Raw genomic sequence first — 18,321 nt, forward strand, 5'->3', positions numbered from 1 at the left:
GTCGCCATGTCGTCGAAACGCTGTTATTTTCATCCCGCAGTCCAATTACATTTGTTTGGCCTTCCCAGGGACGCTGTACTTAGAGATCAATGGTTACAATTTATGTTTAACTCGGTTCCCGAAAATTATAATCCACATGTAAAACTATGTGCAGCACATTTTGCTGAGGACAGCTTCCTCAATCTCAATCAGTTTAATGCCGGATTCGCACAAAGATTATTCTTGAAAGATGGAGCAGAAGCTGCTGTCGAATCACAACACAGGAACCGCTGGCACAATCAGAACTCGTTACATATTTCTGAAGGAGGGACTTCATAGAACAAGGAAGTCATCAGCCCGTTTTTATGACAGTGGAAACAGCGGTATACAGATAAGTAAATTATGTGAAAAATACTGTGTTTTTTTACACGCGAAACATGAACACGTTATATTGCACACTATAAACACAATCAAAGCTTCAAAAAAACACGAAAAACGGGACCTTTAACATTTACTCTCCCTTTTGAGTGCCATGGGCAAAGCATGCTGAGAAATAGAAATTCCAGCCCAGTTTCAGTTTAAATTATGTTCGTCTAAATTAAAAGTAGTAAGTTAATTAAACTCAAAACAAAAAAACAGTTCAGTTTACTTAAAATATATCAGTTCTGTGAACTTGAAAGAAAAAGAAAGTGCTAAATATTCATAAAGTTAATTTGACTGAACTAATTTGTTTAATTTAAGTTTGTCCTACTCAAACCAATTAATTATTTTGAGTGTTAGGGTTTACAGTGTGTATGTGAGCGATAGCTTGGCCAACACAGAACATGCTCGCACAGAACAAGTTTGAACAACCCTCGTTCACAAAGTTCTAAACATTTCTCACCCCTTGATTTATGAAATAATTTGGCCAATTTCATTATGTTTTCAGCTACCATTAAGAGCTAGCACTCTCAGACCTTTTGCAAACATTTTGCCATGTTTAAATCCATTCTGTACACTTTCCCCTAAAATCAGCGAAGAAAATGTGATTAGAATTGACCTTAGAATAACATAAAAGGGGTCATATAATGCATAAATCAATTTTCCTTTATCTTTTGAAATAAATGTTTAATGTACCATGAAAACATAACTTTCAGAACTTATGAATTCATTAACACTTGAATGCATCAACAACGTCTGCTTGTCGTTCAGCAACTTGGCCACTTGTCATGTTGGAATAATGAGGAAGAAGGATATTGTTGTTCCAGTTAGAATATATGTAATGGTAAAAGTATCCTTCCAATGGATTCCAGTCTAAAGAAAGAGTGTCTGATGATGTTTATTTTTAGCGAGATACTTGGTGATTTCAGTCCAACACATTTCAGCATGGATTATTTTGTGATCCTGCATCTTAATGTTTTGTAAAGAGGCTTTTATTCAAAAGTGGGGCAATGTCAACTATACCGAATCTAATAGCAAACCCACAATGCAATTTGTTGCATTCATTTCAAATGCAAATATAGGAGTCCTTCAGGTTTACCTGAAAATGAAATCATTTACTCACCCTCATGTCATTCTGCTTAGAAAAAAAAGGATATTTTGAATGTTTCAGGATGCTCCGTACAAAGTGATAATTTTGATTCAGAAGATTTGGAATATGCAAGTCAAGTGATATGGATTAATTACACACAACTTTTTTTTCAGTTTTTGGGTCTCATTGACTTTCGTAATATGGACAAAAGCAGCTGAAACATTCTTGAAAATATGTTTGTTTGTTTGACGCAAAATTCTGTTTTTAAACCGGTTTGACTTTCTTTCTTCTGTGGAACATTTGAGTGTAATGCTTGGTTGACCATTGACTTCCAAGACATTTCCCAAAATATCTTCTCATATGTTCCACAAAAAAAAAAGAGAGAAAAAAAGAAGAAGGTTTTGAAATGACATGAAGGTGAGTAAATGACAGAATTGCCATTTTTGAGTGAACTATCCCTTTTAGTGAGAGAGCAGCTGTTTTAAATAAGGGATTGTTCTTAGGATTTGGCTCACTTTGTTTTTAGTTCATCATGTAATACACAATTGGTTTTGTTTCCAGCTGGATGGGTGTTTACCTTATTCTGTCATCTGTGAATCTTGCCCAGTGTTCCACTTATTGCAGACATGTGCATAGTGGCGTGATGTATTTTCAGGATCGCCATGTGCCTATAGTGGCTGCTGTTAACCTAGATGCAGACAAATGGGGCTGTTTGTACCATAGATCTGGGCTTTTCACATTCTGTTTTTTTATTTATTTATTTTTTTATCCCAAGTCATTCTTTGTGCTCTCAATAAGGTGGATAGTTTCAGAGACAGTCCCCATAGGCTGTACTCGAGCCCATCATATTGTCTGTTATTGTTCAGTCGGACAGCTGTTTACATTGATCTGCCATTTTCCTTCTAATGAGCAAGGCACATACATATCACGTGCATAATACAGTATATACACAGGTCGAGCTTCATTCTGCTGACATTCTCTCTGCGGGCCCTTCGGCGGTCTGTGTAAAATATTCATGAAGAGTTGCAAGTTCAGTAGAGCCTTTTGTTCTACATCATGACTGACATCTACACCCGAGGCAGACAACGACTCGTTGCCCATGATCTGAAGTGCAATGGGACGTACCGAAGGTACCATCAGAAGGTAGAGAGAGCGCAACAGAGATTTGAGGTTTTTTAGTGATTGGAAAGAGGTTGAAGACAGCTTATTTTCTTCAAAGACGGCTGGTGTTGAATAATGCTCTTTGCATTGAGATGGAGTAATACTTGAAAATGGTTTTCCCAGGCTGTTCCAGTGGTGAAATTACATGTAATGTTATCTCTTACTGTCTCTCCATCCAAGTGATGAATTTTTCGCCTGAGTGCTGAGAGTTGTTGTGGAGTGTTGGTCCAGATCGTTTTATTTTTCCTTGTTGTAACACAAGCCTGTCTGAACTGTGCTACAACTTTACCCATGCATGGATGAAGGCAAACATGGCTTAATAAAATGATCTCTCTCTCTCTCTTTTTTCTCTCATCATCTATATCTTTTTTCCCCTCTTGTTTTTTCTCTGCTGGAAAATCCAGTTTAAGCTGGTTGCTTTGAAACATAGTAGCTGGTTTCTAGGTGATCCAAGCTGGTTATTAAATGGTCTAGGTTTGCCATTAGTTGGTCAAAGCCAGTCAGTGGCTAGTTGACCAGTCTGCATGTTTCAAAATCCAGCTGGTAGCTAATCTCATGCAAACTACAATTCAACTATTCAAATATATACAACTATAATCAACTACACTGAGAAAAAAAAAGTAGGATTTACTAGAAAAAAGCTAGGAAACAATTTTCACTCAGAAATTCTTACATTAAACGGCATGTTTTTAAGTAAAGGCTACACACAATTCTTTGTGGATTTAAATAGAAATTCCCAAGTTAAGTTAATTTGATCTGTTTCAAGTAAATTATGCTCACACTTTGCAAAATCTTCTTAACGGGTTAGTGTGGCAAGGGGGGCGTGGTTCAGCGAAGTCTGCAGCGGGAGAGAGAGGCAGGAGGCGCAGTGAGTGAGTCCCCTGGGCGGGACTTTAGGAGCCGAATAAGGAATCTGACAATTCCCGCCCTGCCCCCGGGGCGGGACTCGAGGAGGGCCGGGCGGACAGGACCTAGGTAAAGGGACAGGTCAAGAGAGAGAAGGAGGTGGAAAAGGGAGAGAAAGAGAAGTGGATGGGAGGGGTTCGCCGACCCCGGGGCACGCCACCATATGGTCCTCCGCGAGATGGATAGCCGACTCCAGCGACGTGGGGCGGTGGCACTGGACCCACTCGGTCGTTCTTCTTGGAAGCCGAGTGATAAATTGTTCCAGTACCACTTGGTCGATGATCATCTCCACGTCGCTTCCGTCAGCCAGCAACCATTTGCGGCAGGAGTCCCGGAGCTGTTGGGCCATCACGAAGGGTCGGAACTTCGCCTAGCTCCAGGGAGCGGAAGCGCTGACGGTGTTGTTCAGGACTCCGGCCGAACCGCTGGATGATGGCCCTCTTCAGGTCATCGAAGACCAGGAGATTCTGCACCGGAAGCTGCTGTGCCGCTACCTGGGACTCCCCGGAGAGCAGTGGGACCAGGCGCATCGGCCACTGGTCCCGCGGGCACCCATAGACTTCCGCCGACTTCTCAAAAAGATCAAGGAACGCCTCTGGGTCGTCCTCAGGCCCCATCTTGTTGAGTGGGGGATGGGCGGGCACAGCTCGTTGGACCATGGCTTCCGGCCGAACCTCCCGGTCCATCCAGCTCCGGAACCTCTCGCGGTCTACCTGCTGGGCTTGGAGGACGGCCTGGAACTGCCTCTCCTGGTCTTGTCGCAGGTCTAGCAGGGCCTGGTGTTGATCATGTTGCATGACCACGAGGGATGTAATCATCTCTGCAAATGGTGCATCGGAGGATGCTGGCATGGCGGCGGCATCCATCTTTCCTCCCGGGTTTCGGCACCAGTGTAACAAAGTTCCTAATGTAGGAGGAAAGGTGACAGGGTCAGCTTTGACTACTGGCTGCTTTTATTCAATTCAAAATAAGAGGTGTGCAGACAGGCACAAAACAGTCCAAAATCAACATCAAGTCACTCCGAATAAACACAACAGAAATCCAGGAGTGTGGCAGCCAGTAGTCCTTCTCTCTCTCGCTCGCTCCTGCTTCTCCTGGCGTTTTATACTCTCTCCACGGCAATTACTGAAACAAGAGACAGGTGTTTGTTATTTGCGCTTAATCCACTCACTCACCGCGCCTCCTGCCTCTCTCTCCCGCTGCAGACTTCGCTGAACCACGCCCCCCTTGCCACAGTTAGTTCACCCAAAAATGAAAATTCTGTCATGGATTACTCACCCTCATGTCATTCCACACCTGTAAGACATTCGTTCATCCGTGGAACACAAATTAAGATATTTTTGATAAAATCTGATGGCTCAGTGTGGCCTCCATTGCCAGCAAGATAATTAACACTTTCAAATGCCCAGAAAGGTACTAAATTTAAAACGGTTAAATTTAAAAGAGACATTTAAAACAGTTCAAATGACTACAGTGGTTCAACCTTAATGTTATAAAGCGACGAGAATACTTTTTGTGTGCCAAAACCCCCCCCCCAAAATAACAACTTTATTCAACAATATCTAGTGATGGGCGATTTCAAAACACTGCTTCATGAAGCTTTGAAGCTTTACGAATCTTTTGTTTTTTTCGAATCAGTGGTTCGGAGCACGTATCAAACTGCCAAAGTCATGTGATTTCAGTAAACGAGGCTTCATTGCGTCACAAGTGTTTCGAAATGTTTCAAAATTTCAATGAAATGTTTCAAATTTCATGTGACTTTGGCAGTTTGATACATGCTCTGAACCACTGATTCGAAAAAACAAAAGATTCGTAAAGCTTCATGAAGCAGTGTTTTGAAATCGGCCATCACTAGATATTGTTGACTAAAGTTGTTATTTTGTTTTTTTGGTGCACAAAAAGTATTCTCGTCACTTCATAACATTAAGGTTGACCCATTGTAGTCACATGAACTGTTTTAAATATGTCTTTAGTAGCTTTCTGGGCATCTGAAAGTGTTCATTATCTTGCTGGCAATGGAGGCCTCACTGAGCCATCGGATTTTATCAAAAATATCTTAATTTGTGTTCTGAAGATGAATGAAGGTCTTACGGGCGTAGAACGACATGAGGGTGAGTAATTAATGACTTCAATGCTAATATGTATCTTATTTAAATTCCTGGGTAATGTTTACTTTTAAGTATTTTTTTAACATTACTACAATTCATTTGTGAAGCATTAATACTGAAAATGTGTTCAATAAAAATATCTGAACATCAGCCAATAATATTGGCAGACATCATTTTACATAAAAAAAAAAAAAAACCTGAATTGTAAATGTATTAAGCTGGTATTGTTTTTGGTCTCCTGATCACTTTTCCTTGATTTTTTTCTCTTTTCCTTCCTGTCTTGATAGTGGGCCAGGTTGTTATTTGCACGTCTTGGGTGCAGAAGGGGAGGGGTTTTCTTAAGCAGGAGAGAAATCACCAGCGCTGGAAAAACTGTAAGGCAGGCTAAAACATTGATTGGTTCTCAGGCTGTTGCCATGGTGGCAGGTCACTCTCCTCATCTTAGCCAAATGGTGTATAACTTGTAGCATCCCAGAATTACACTGTTGTTATGACAACAGACAGGAAGTGATGTATTGTTTTCCCAGTTATATAAAGGCTTTGTTTTCTATAGTTCTCTTGCGAGTAGTAACCAACTTGCAATAATCTCTAGCCTCATTGCCAATATGAGGATACCTCTAGCATTCTGCCACAGAGCTGAAGAGCTATTGTTCTGAAATATGCGTCAGGTTGTAAATAAATAGGACTGGTGTTGCTGGAAATTGCACTTTTATGTTTACATTAATGCATTATTAAAAGCGCTGCCTGACATTTCAGTTGAGCTTTTTAGTCACTGATGAATGTCTCTGTTCATTAATGAAGTGTATTTGTTTCTATCAGATCCACAGTAAATGCCAAAGGGCGAGTTTAAGTGTATGTCAAAGATTTGAGAGATTTTAGTTTGAATTAGACTAATGAATACCCCAGAGTCTAAGTTAAAGTTGAATATATGTAGCAGCTAAATCATTTTTGTTTTCTATGCTTTCAGATTTTTAAGTTGATTAATGTCATTTCAAAGCACTATCAAAGCACGACTAGAGAAAGATTGACGCATCTCTGAAAGTAGCGGAGAGGATATTTTAAAGTTCCTGTACCAATATTCACTTCATTTAAAGTTTTATTAATTGCATTCCAGTAGGGTTTGGTGCATTTTGGGATTGCAATATATTTGCCTGATGTCTGAATCAAATCCGGAGGGAACCAACATATAAATTAACATTTGAGATTCAGACTCTATAAATTATATTACCATCCCAAAAGGCACTAAACCCTACTGGAATCTAATGAAAAAAAAATATATTTTTAAATAAATTGATATTATTTGCCTGATGTCTGAATCGTAGAGGAAACCAACATATAAATTAAACAGGCAGTTTCCTCCTTCAACCATATTGTCGAAATGGACCATTGATGGTGTGAATGAGACTTTTATTGTAGTACATTTTTCTAAAGCAAGCAAAATCTCTCATAGACAAAGAGATGTAGTCTTTTGTGTTTGGATGTTTGATGTAAAATGAAGGACGCGTTCTGTGGAAAATCTTAAATTAATGTTTTGTCAAACATTGATGTTTTCTGTCCTTTGGGCTTGTGCATTAACAAATAATCACCATACGTCTTTGAAGTACACAGTAGCAAATGTTGCACAGTGTGATGCAGTTAAAAGCAATTAAAGCACTGCTGTCAGCCAAAGCAGCGCATACATCCATTGAGATAATATAAAGAATGGTTTAATTTTAGATTAGAATTATAATACTTTGATTATGTGTACTCTTTCAGTTTTTAAAATGTCAGGCAATGCCACTATATATTTTGAAGAATAAAAAAAAAGAGTCTATATGAAGTGAAAATATGACTTGAGGCAAGAGTTGAATAGATTCGGACAGCTGTCTGGCATGAGATTGTCTGATGTTGTCACAAAGAGAATTTTTAAATTTGATCTGGCTATACCATGATCATTTTGACAGGTAGAGTCAAACTGTCTCTGACGCTCATGATTTAATATCTGCACATATTCTTCTTATCTCTTTGAACAGGTGAATTGTTGTGGATGGGAACCTTCTCTGCACCCTTTACCTTCCACATGACCCGACTTTCCCCGTTACCTCGGCTCCCGTGAAGATACGTTACACTCTTTAACACACACTGACAGCATGACGTCCACTGCCCGGATTCTGGCCTTTAAGCTCTCCCCACCCTCTCAGGATGGCAGTCCAGAGCGTCTGTTCAGCTGTGATGAGGACATTGAACGGCGCTATGAGGTGGTCCCATCTGTCGTCTGCTCCATGTGTTGCCTCTTTGGCATCATCTACTGCTTCTTCGGTAGGTTGCAAAGGATGAATGAACTGATTATATTTAGAAGATTGCAGACAGCAGAACAGACTGGTTTGGAGAAATGCAGATTTACATAAGAAGTATTACTCAGACATGACCTGATTGCATGGATATGTTTTTTTTGTCTCGTTATCACAAACATCGTTTCAGCTGTGGTTGTTATAGCTAAATTTAATTCACATAATAACCATCTGAATGTGACAACCAGACAAGGGTGACAAATCTATGTCCCTCTCTATTAGATAAGCTTTATCACTACCACTTGACTGTGAAATTTGCTTTCACTGCCCATTACTTGCTAGGAGAGAGAGAGAGGATCAAGGCCATCTCAGCTGTGACAACAGCAGCATATAGAGTCTCTTCTCTCTGTGGCATTCTGGCCCCAGTGTGACTGTTAAAATGTTAAAAGGTGTTGTTTATTCTTCCTGCACTTCTGGTGGCAATTTGGGCCATTATCAACAGTTCTAAATTGGATAATTTGAAAGCAGATAATCTCTCAGTGAAAAGCACACATTGATCGATTTAAAAGCTACTTTTGTACAGTACTGTAGCAACAAAATGGACATCAATGGCACAGAGCATCAAACACCTTCACTCAGGGCAATTCTGGTGATCCCACTCATATGTTTCCAAACAAAATGTTTATCTCTGGAAAAGCTGTTTCATGTGGAAGCTTGTTTCTGCCATGAAATAAAACAATTTAAAGGATAATTGCGACTTTTTATCTCACAATTCTTGCTTTTTTTTCTTTTTTTTTTCCAGAATTACGCAATATAAACTCTAAATTGCTAGTTATAAAGTCAGAATTGCGGTGTATATAAAATATGACTGACATTATTTCACTCAATTCAGACTTTATAACTCGCTATTGCGAGTTTATATTGTGCAATTCTGAGAAAAAATTGTGAGATAAAAAGGTCACAATTACTATTACTATAAATTTTTTTAACTGCCTATTTTGAGCCATAATTATATATGCACCGATTCAGTGCGCGACCCCTTTAAATCTCGTGCTCCCCCGCCCCCGAGCTCGCTACTGCCTTAACCAGCATAAACAAAGTTCACACAGCTAATATAACCCTCAAAATGGATCTTTACAAAGTGTTCGTCATTCATGCTGTGTGCATGCATCGATTCCTGTGAATATAGTATTTATTTGGATGTTTACATTTGATTCTGAATGAGTTTGAGGCTATGCTCCGTGGCTAAAGCTAACATTACACACTGTTGGAGAGATTTATAAAGAATGAAGTTGTGTTTATGCATTATACAGTCTGCAAGTGTTTAAAAATGAAAATAACGACGGCTCTTGTCTCCGTGAATACAGTAAGAAACGATGGTAACTTTAACCACATTTAACAGTACACTAGCAACATGTTAACGAAACATTTAGAAAGACAATTTACAAATATCACTAAAAATATCATGTTATCATGGATCATGTCAGTTGTTATTATTGCTCCCTCTGCCATTTTTCGCTGTTGTTCTTGCTTGCTTACCTAGTCTGATGATTCAGCTGTGCACATCCAGACGTTCTGCCCTTGTGTAATGCCTTGAACATGAGCTGGCATATGCAAATATTGGGGGCGTACATATTAATGATCCCGACTGTTACGTAAAAGTCGGTGTTATGTTGAGATTCGCCTGTTTTCGGAGGTCTTTTTGAGACTCACTGTATGTCATTTCCATTTACTGAACTCTTGTTATTCAACTATTTATCACAATATTTTTTTTTTCCCCCTTATCATTCAATAATGATATTTAGCCTATCATAGCATTTATTTCATGCCATTAATGGGCAAGGAAATGCATTCCACATGTTTGTTAGACCTTAAGAATGAATGTAAACATAACTTTATTGTTTACAAACTCAACTGAATAAGTTGTTTTATGATTTACAATCTTATAAATACAAACTTATCATCAACAATTTCTAATTAACTTAATTCATAAAACTTTAACAATTTAGTCAATCTTTTAAAATGTATTCAAATGAAAATATAACAACAAAACATTACATTATTTGTTTTACATGTAAGGTGCTATAAGGTGCTGCAGTAAAATAAAATACTGCACAACATGAATGAAAACATGGATGAAAAAAATTTCTTGATATTTCTTTAAAAATATTTTACATTAACAGTAAATTACAAGTACATTTTATTATACAATAGTAATAACATATTAGTTATGTACAATTGTTATATATTATACAAGCGGCAACCTTCCGGTCTCTCTCTTGAACCCAACATGGAAGTGACTTAAACTGCAATTCATCGACTGGCCACTAGAGACATAGACGCCCCCATGTTAAAATGCCCAACTTTACAGCAGAAAAAGATGTTTACAGCCTGGTACAAAAAGTGGTTTTGGTCTATATAGCTAATTTTGCCCTTCATGACAACTGTGAGGGGGGTGAATTATTATTATTTTTTTTATATATATATATATATCTCATCCATTTAAATTATTTTAAGCCTTGAAGTTCTGCAAAATTAAAGGCGTGGTCACTTGAGTGACAGGTAGGTAGATTGCCGCTGCTCTTACTACTAGCTGTTTGTCTACTGTCTCAGCTCTACTCATGTCCCGCCTCTTTGAGTGACACGCTGCCAGGACGACAATGGATGGCTCCGCCCACTTTGGGCTCCAAAAATGCTCTTCAGAAACCTACGGGTGACGTCACGGACACTATGTCCAATGTTTTATATAGTCTATGATATTATACTTTTGTTGTGAAGACTTTTTTGAGTTTCAATGTGTATTTGATGAAAGCCTTTCTCAAAAAAATGGTAAACCTGTAGCATAGACTTTATGGTGTACGTTGACGTGCAAACCGAAAACGACTGTCGCGTTGATTTCTGCTGTGTGATGGGCTATTTGAACTATCCATATTGAGTAAAAATGTCCAGAGCTTATCATTGTTATCAACATATATTTTATTGTAATGCTGTTTTGAGATTGATTTATTTCCAAGCCCTAATATATACTATTACTCTTATTCATTGTCTGATAATATAATTTTCTCTTCCAAAATGATCTCTTTCTTTCCCACCTCCTCCTCCCCTATCCTGCCCTCTTCTCTTGTAGGGTACCGCTGCTTCAAGGCTGTAATGTTCCTCACGGGTCTAATGTTTGGTTCCATCATCATCTTCATGCTCTGCTATAAGGAGAGGGTCATGGATACTCAGCTAAGTGTGGAGGCCAGTGTGGGCATCGGCCTGGGCATCGGCACTTTGTGCGGTTTGGTCACTATGCTGGTCCGCAGCGTGGGACTTTTCATGGTTGGACTTCTCCTGGGTTTACTGGTCGCCCTCGCCTCTCTGGTGGTTCTGGAGGAGTTTTACCACCCGAGGACAGTGTGGCTTCCCCTGGGTGTGCTTCTGGGTTCGGGCATGCTGTTTGCTGTGCTCACATTGCAGTGGCAGCGCTGTTTCACCACCCTCTCCACCGCCGTCTTCGGATCAGCTGTGGTGACTGTGACTGTGGATTATTTTGTCGAGCTCTTTGCTTTGACACGGTATATCTATGAGAGGGTAAAAGTGGATCCACCTCGCCCCGTGTGTTGGTTCACATGGGTGGTCATGGGAGTTTGGCCCGTGCTGGCGCTGCTGGGTGTTCTTATTCAGTGGAAGGTCACGGCTGAAGGATATTCACACACAGAAGGTAAGTCTGGCAAGCATGTGGCAATTATAGTGAAAGGGACAAAACTGTGGCTTAAGCAAAAAGTATACTTGCCTTGTCCGCTTTCCGCTCCGGCTCATGGACAGTCAGTGTGATGTAAATTACGTCATGAGTGCTCAAAAACAATAGTGGATGTACTTCGAAAATGTCCATTTACGCTCATAGTCGATGGAGTATACTTTGAATGACTTGTGTGGTCAATACGTGTGCACTATATGGTACGAAATGCAGAAAATCAAGTATACCTAGGGCTTTAGTGTAACACAGGAGTATCCAGTCCTTCTAGGGAAGGGCTAATGTCCTGCAGAGATTAGCTCCAACCTCCCCAAACACACTTGCCTGGAAGCATCTACAACTGTGTCCGAACTGCCCTCCTACACCCTTATATAGTGCACTATTTGAGAGGACAGCCATTTGTAATGTCATTGCAATAGGAACCAATGCAGATATTCAGGAAAATGAGAGAGCTGCATGGGACACACTAATCAGATCTGAGCAGTTGCGATACACAGTGTTCACAGTATTTCCAAATCCATAGTGGACATTATCGAGTGCACTAATTAAATCCCATAATGCACCACTTTAACAAGTGTAGAGCCGATGTACTCTCTAGAGCAGGGGTTCTCAACTCTGGCCCTCATGGTCCACTTTTCTGCAGAGTTTAGATCCAACCTTAATCAAACACACCTAAACAGGCTAATCAAGGTCTTCAGGCTTACTATAAAGCTTCAGGCAGTTGAGTTTAATCAAGGTTGGAGCTAAGGCTCCGTTCACATTGTCAGTCCAAATCCGATTATTTGTGAATCCAATTGGAATCTAATCTAAATGATTGAGTGTCTACACTGTGTGTCGCAACTGCTCCGATCCGATTTATGTGTCCCATGGCGCTCTTCGTTTTCCAGAATATCTGCATTGGTTTCTATGGCAATGATGTTGCGTTGGTAGGCATACGCCAGAAACATCAATGGATGTTTTCTTATTTACAACATGACAATGTGTAGCTGCCGTGCTGGACTACTGCGTCTTATGAGGCAGCAGCAGAAACTTAGGAGGCTGGTATGAGCAGCTTTACTCCGTTATCTCCATTATATTGTCATTTTCTGCTTGTCGACTGGCACTTTGCAACAACACAACCTTGTTTCTGCAGCAACTTTCAGCATGTTTCCTATTACAATGTCTGAAGTTTGTTTTACGTGGTGTGAGAAAGTCACATAAACCATGCGAAATCCAATCAGAGCACTCGGACTGAAACGGATTTCCAGAAATGCGTTTTGAATAGGATTTCAAACCACATATGAATGTAGCTTGAAATGGATTTGTAAAAATTGCATTTCATGTGAATTCACACTTAAATCTGATTTGATTTCAAACGGATTTGCACAAAAATTGGATTTGGACTAACAGTCTGAACGAGGCTTTTACTTTTCAGGAAAGTGGACCTCGAGGGCCAGAGTTTAGTACCCCTGCTCTAGAGAATACTCATGCATTGTGAGGGTCACGCCGAATGAACTTGTGATTTTGTCCACAGCATGCACTCAGTCTCCAAATTCGCTAACTTGTTTTTACTACTCCACTAGTCCACTTGAAGGAGTGAATGTAGGGATTTGTGAATGAGGGTATTGAGGCCGATTCTGGATACAGCCTAGTAATCCTGAAGACCTTGATTAGCTGGTTCAGCCGTGTTTGATTAGGATTGAAGCTAAACTCTGCAGGATAGTGTCACTTCAGGAGCAAGATTGGACAGTAACATTACCATTAGTTCCTATAAAGAAAGAGTTCACTCTGTCATTGTTTTTGTACATATTATGAAAGTCAGTGGGGTCCAAAACCTTCAAGCTCCAAAAAATGAACACAAGTTTAAATTTCGATCTTTCTGTCGGAAAACTTGGAATATACCAGTCGAGAAATGGATTAACTTCATGCTACCTTTTACGTTTGCTTTTTGGATCTTGAAAGGTTTGGAGATTGATTTTCATAATATGAACAGAAGAATCTGAAACATTCGGAATGTCTTCTTTTATGCTCTGCAGCCATATGAGTTTGGAACGGTTCATTCTATCATTTTAACTGGACGTCCCTCTGTGGACTTCATTAAAACAAGGTGTCTTTCTGAAATTCCCCCCTTGGGTATCCTGGGAGTTTAGGGGTGATGAGGTTTTTGGTGGTTATCTATTTATGGATGTCCTAGTTAATTACGTGCAGTGGTAGTGATCCAATACAATACAAGCTCCAATAGAGTCTCAGCGTGACTCAATGGGAAGCCCTGACCTGAAATCCTTGAATGGGGACTTTTAAACCGCTTCATCACTGTCTTGTAGAAAGCAACCACCAACATCTTCAGCACAGCAAGAGAGTATGCATGAAATTTCCAAGGGTAGAAGTCACACTCTCTATGACTGATAAGACCACACAGAATTGTGTAGTTGAACGTGAAGTAAGATATTGCCAGACATCGACAGGACCTTGAATATTTCTCTATTAAACATACATATTTACTTCTTCTTGTCAGCGCAAGGCTAAACAAAACGTTATGCTTAGATTCAGAATTAAACCGCGCACTGGGAAAACGGGCAGCGTGAACTGCGCTGGGGGTGGTTGCCATGGATACAAGCTGGGTCCTTGTTTGTTGGATTGGGGGAGGGGGCTGTGATGAGGAAGGGGCAGAAGAATAGAGACGAGAGTGGGAGGAGTGTTTTCTGAGGGGGAGAGCGAGAAAGAAAGATCATTACATGAATTCCCTGACAGATGGGCCACGAAGCTGTTGAGGCACAACAGAGTGACTGAATGGGCAGAAATAATCCGTCTGTTTTTAATAATGACAGAGAACAGAATGTCGATTTAGCCCTGTGCAGAGCAGAATGTGTCAAAACACTCAACGGTTTGTTTAGCAGCTTGGCTTTGGACCACTGTTTGAGAAACCGAGCCAGTGCACACAGCATAGTGTCTTTATGGCTTAGAATAACGCCTCTGTTTTGCAAGTTGTGACCTGATGTGCTAAAGCCATATAAGAACATTTCTTAAAAAGCTTCCTTTTTCTTTCTTCCTAAAGTCTTCATCAGTCACCAGCAGAGACGAGTGCAGTTAATGCGAATTCGTCAGAAGGAAGAGAGAAGGGAATGCACAAAGAAAAAGAAGAAAAAGCCACAGAAACAGCCGCCACAGCAACAGAAGTACCACCATCCCCCTCAGACCAACCCTCATCCCCCCAACCCTCCACCCAAACTCCAGCATCCAGAGCCCACCCACCGCCGGAAACCCAACACCATTCGCCGCTTCGATGGAGACGTACTTTCTCCGGTAGGTATTTGTCTGTCTTGCCGCCAATCCATCTGCCAGTTCACATTATCTAGAAATCAGAACCTGACATGTGAATCTCTATGCTTATCTTTTCAATTTATCAGAGATCGCTTACACGTTCACTCTCTTTTTTAGAGTTACATCCAGAACTTCCGTGACAGACGTACGGACAGGAGGGGCTACTCTCATGGCAGGTTGATCGGCGGCTCACATGTTGTAGATTTGGACTATGACTATGGCTCCCAAGTGCCCCTAACAGCCCATACAGGCCCCGCAGTGAGAGGTTGATCTTCTACTGGATCAGAAATTGCACTGACCGAACCATTCCGAGAACTTTTGCGGCCGTATCAAATCAAGAGCATGTGGTTACAATGGCTGACGGGATTTTCATTCCCGAATCAATTTGCTGTATTCCCATGTTTGTTTGTTTTTTTTTTAAATAAAATGCCAGAAAAGTTGCAGCAAATGGATCGTTTACCTACAAAACAATGTGTAACCACAGTAAGGCTCTGTTCTCTTGCAATTAACTCCATTTTATATTGCTGAAGATGGTTGTGGTATGTGTGTCTGCTCCTCCGAGGCTCTTCTTCCCATAATTAGGCTGCTGTTTCACTCCGTCCGAGAAGAATGGTCTCATTACCACTGCAGCCATTTCAAAAGAGATCCATTACGGGACCAAATACAGCCTTGGCTTTTAAGAGACTAAACTGTCATAAAACATGCACGGGTTCTACCAGACAGACTATATGAATATCCAGTTTACAGATTTAAACTTCAGTCCTTCTGTTTGTTTCTGACTTTTTAAAGATGTTTCAGATAACATTATGTTTACAGTACGGGCAGGGAAGTGTGTATCGTTTTATAACCGTTTCAAATGGCTTTATCTGCTCTGTGTCAGGGCCTACACGAATTCTGTCAAACTGTGTATGGTGAACACAATCTCTGTTCAATCTGAGCCGATTGCACAAGCATATACTGAAATGTTCTGTGCGTTTATTGTTGTTAGCCAATGCATGTGGGGAAAGTGCCATCATTATTCCTGATATACATGTTTTTAGTTGTTATATCCATTTAAGGCTAAAGTATCTAGAGACTGTTTAATTTGCTTCCAGTTAAATCTCAGGGGCGGTGGATTCGAGAGAAGCCCTAACGATGTAACTGTGAACACTAAGGGGTTTTGCGTGGATGATTTAAAAGTGTCCTTGTCTTTTATGAGAGAGTTTTGAAAGGGATTAAAGAAAGATGCCCTAGAAGAGTGGAAGAGATTTACAATGGTGGACTTCTCAGAAAAAGATTGTGTATTTCTGAGTGTGTATAAAGCTTGAAAAGGAGAGATATAGACAGAGTGTGTCTGTATTTGGTGTGTATATGCAGAGGGTGGTGTATGTGTGTGAACACATTTGTCATACTGTGAGTCTGCAACAGGATTAAAAGGTTAGTTCACCCAAAATTGAAAATTCTGTCATTAATTATTCACCCTCATTTCGTTCCACACCCGTAAGACCTTCGTTCATCTTCGGAATACAGAAGAGATCTTTTTGATGAAATCTGAGAGCTCTCTGACTGATATGTCTGTGATTGGCTACAATGATCAACGCACGGGAGCTTTTGAAAGCACACAGAAGTGTTTGAATTTGGACTGGTCCGCGATAGACGCCTGCTTTCAAACACTCCTGTGTGTATCTGTGTAAGTGCTCAGTGAAGAGCGTCATTGTTGACTATTTACAACATGTTTTTGAAGCATTGATCATTGAAGCCAATCACAGACATGTCCGATGAGCGCGTCAACGCGATGACCAATCAGAGGTGTTTACGAATCTACTCAACAGCGATCAAAGCGTCACATTTTTAGTACCAACTTGGTACCGAAGACGGTACTTTTGACAACTCTACTATACAACTTAAACAGTGTAGGAGACTAACGGGAGAGACGAAATTGTTGAATAAAGTCGATATTTTTTTGTTTTTGCATACATTCATAACATTAAGGTTGAACCACTGCAGTCACGTGGACTATTTTAACAATGTCTTTACTACCTTTCTGGGCCTTGAAATTGGCTATGACAGTGCTGTGTATAGAGAGGTCAGGAGCTCTCGGATTTCTTCAAAAATATCTTAATTTGTGTTCCAAAGATGAAGGTCTTACATGTTTGAAACGACATGAGGGTGAGTAATTAATGACAGAATTTTCATGTTTGGGTGAACTAACCTTTTAAGTCTCAATTTCTGCTTTACCTTTATATATGGATGCAGGGTGATTTCACACCCAGTTTCTCCTCCATGTTTATCAGGGCTGTGGGAGCAATGAAGAGTCAAAGTCTAATCTTTTCCTCACTCTGATGTAGTGAAAGGGCTCAAAGGCTTAAATTCCTCTGTGTTTACCGTCTCTTTTAAAGTGACAGCATGGCTCTCTTGTAAATTTTGTACATTGTCTTAATGTATATATGCTTATGTGTGATTCTGTATTATTGCTAGTGCTTTGATTAATTTTTTTTTTTCTAATTTTCAGTGGTTACATCTGTGTGCTGAAGAATTGTCTTTTTGAATTGTCTCATTGATAGTCATTTGTAATAATTTATTTCTAATTTATTAGATGACGACTTCAAGTGGAGCTCTGTGTGTAATTAAATTGATGTTGACCATTATTATTATTATTATTATTCCTAAGCAAGCATGTATTTGTACAGTACTGATAACCATAAATGTTGTGCTCCTGAAGTCAAGTACACACGTGTATGTGTCCATTTCTCTCTTAACACTCTGCTGTTTAAAGGGATAGTTCACCCAAAAATAAAAATTTGATGTTTATCTGCTTACCCCCAGCGCATCCAAGATGTAGGTGTCTTTGTTTCTTCAGTGGAACACAAATGATGATTTTTAACTGCAACCGCTGCCGTCTGTCAGTGGTATAATGCAAGTCAGCGGGAACTTGGACTATAAGAGTAAATAAATATGACAGACAAATCCAAATTAAACCCTGCGGCTCGTGACGACACATTGATGTCTTAAGACACGAAACGATCGGTTTGTGTAAGAAACCGAACAGTATTTATATAATTTTTTACCTCTAATACACCACTATGTCCAACTGCATTCATCACTCGATTCGTTTGGTCTGATCGCGCTCTGACAACGGCAGTGATGTCTTGCACTCATTGAAGTATATGCGCGAGACGTCACTGCCGCTGTCAGAGCGCGATCAAAGACAAAAACAAAGACACCTACATCTTGGATGCGCTGGGGGTAAGCAGATAAACATCAAATTTTCATTTTTGGGTGAACTATCCCTTTAAGGAAGTTGGCAGATAGATGGCAAAGAACGCAGTGGTAGATGCCTTTGAGGCATAGTAAGGGTGAAACATATTAAAT

At 40.2% G+C, this 18,321-nt stretch overlaps 1 protein-coding gene across 2 annotated transcripts in view; it reads left to right on the forward strand.

Moving 5' to 3' along the window:
* tmem198a (transmembrane protein 198a) overlaps positions 1-16,291 on the forward strand; it is a 29,763-nt gene extending 13,472 nt beyond the window's left edge. For both annotated transcript variants that reach the window (XM_048193198.1, XM_048193199.1), the window contains exons 2-5: positions 7,677-7,962; positions 11,062-11,637; positions 14,705-14,952; positions 15,088-16,291. In XM_048193198.1, coding sequence (XP_048049155.1) covers positions 7,794-7,962; positions 11,062-11,637; positions 14,705-14,952; positions 15,088-15,240 — 1,146 coding nt within the window. In that variant the 5' untranslated portion in view covers positions 7,677-7,793 and the 3' untranslated portion in view covers positions 15,241-16,291. The remainder of the gene's footprint in view (positions 1-7,676; positions 7,963-11,061; positions 11,638-14,704; positions 14,953-15,087) is intronic.
* Positions 16,292-18,321: the final 2,030 nt, after the last annotated feature.

Source organism: Megalobrama amblycephala, linkage group LG6, assembly GCF_018812025.1.
Source record: "Megalobrama amblycephala isolate DHTTF-2021 linkage group LG6, ASM1881202v1, whole genome shotgun sequence".
NCBI lineage: Eukaryota > Metazoa > Chordata > Actinopteri > Cypriniformes > Xenocyprididae > Megalobrama > Megalobrama amblycephala.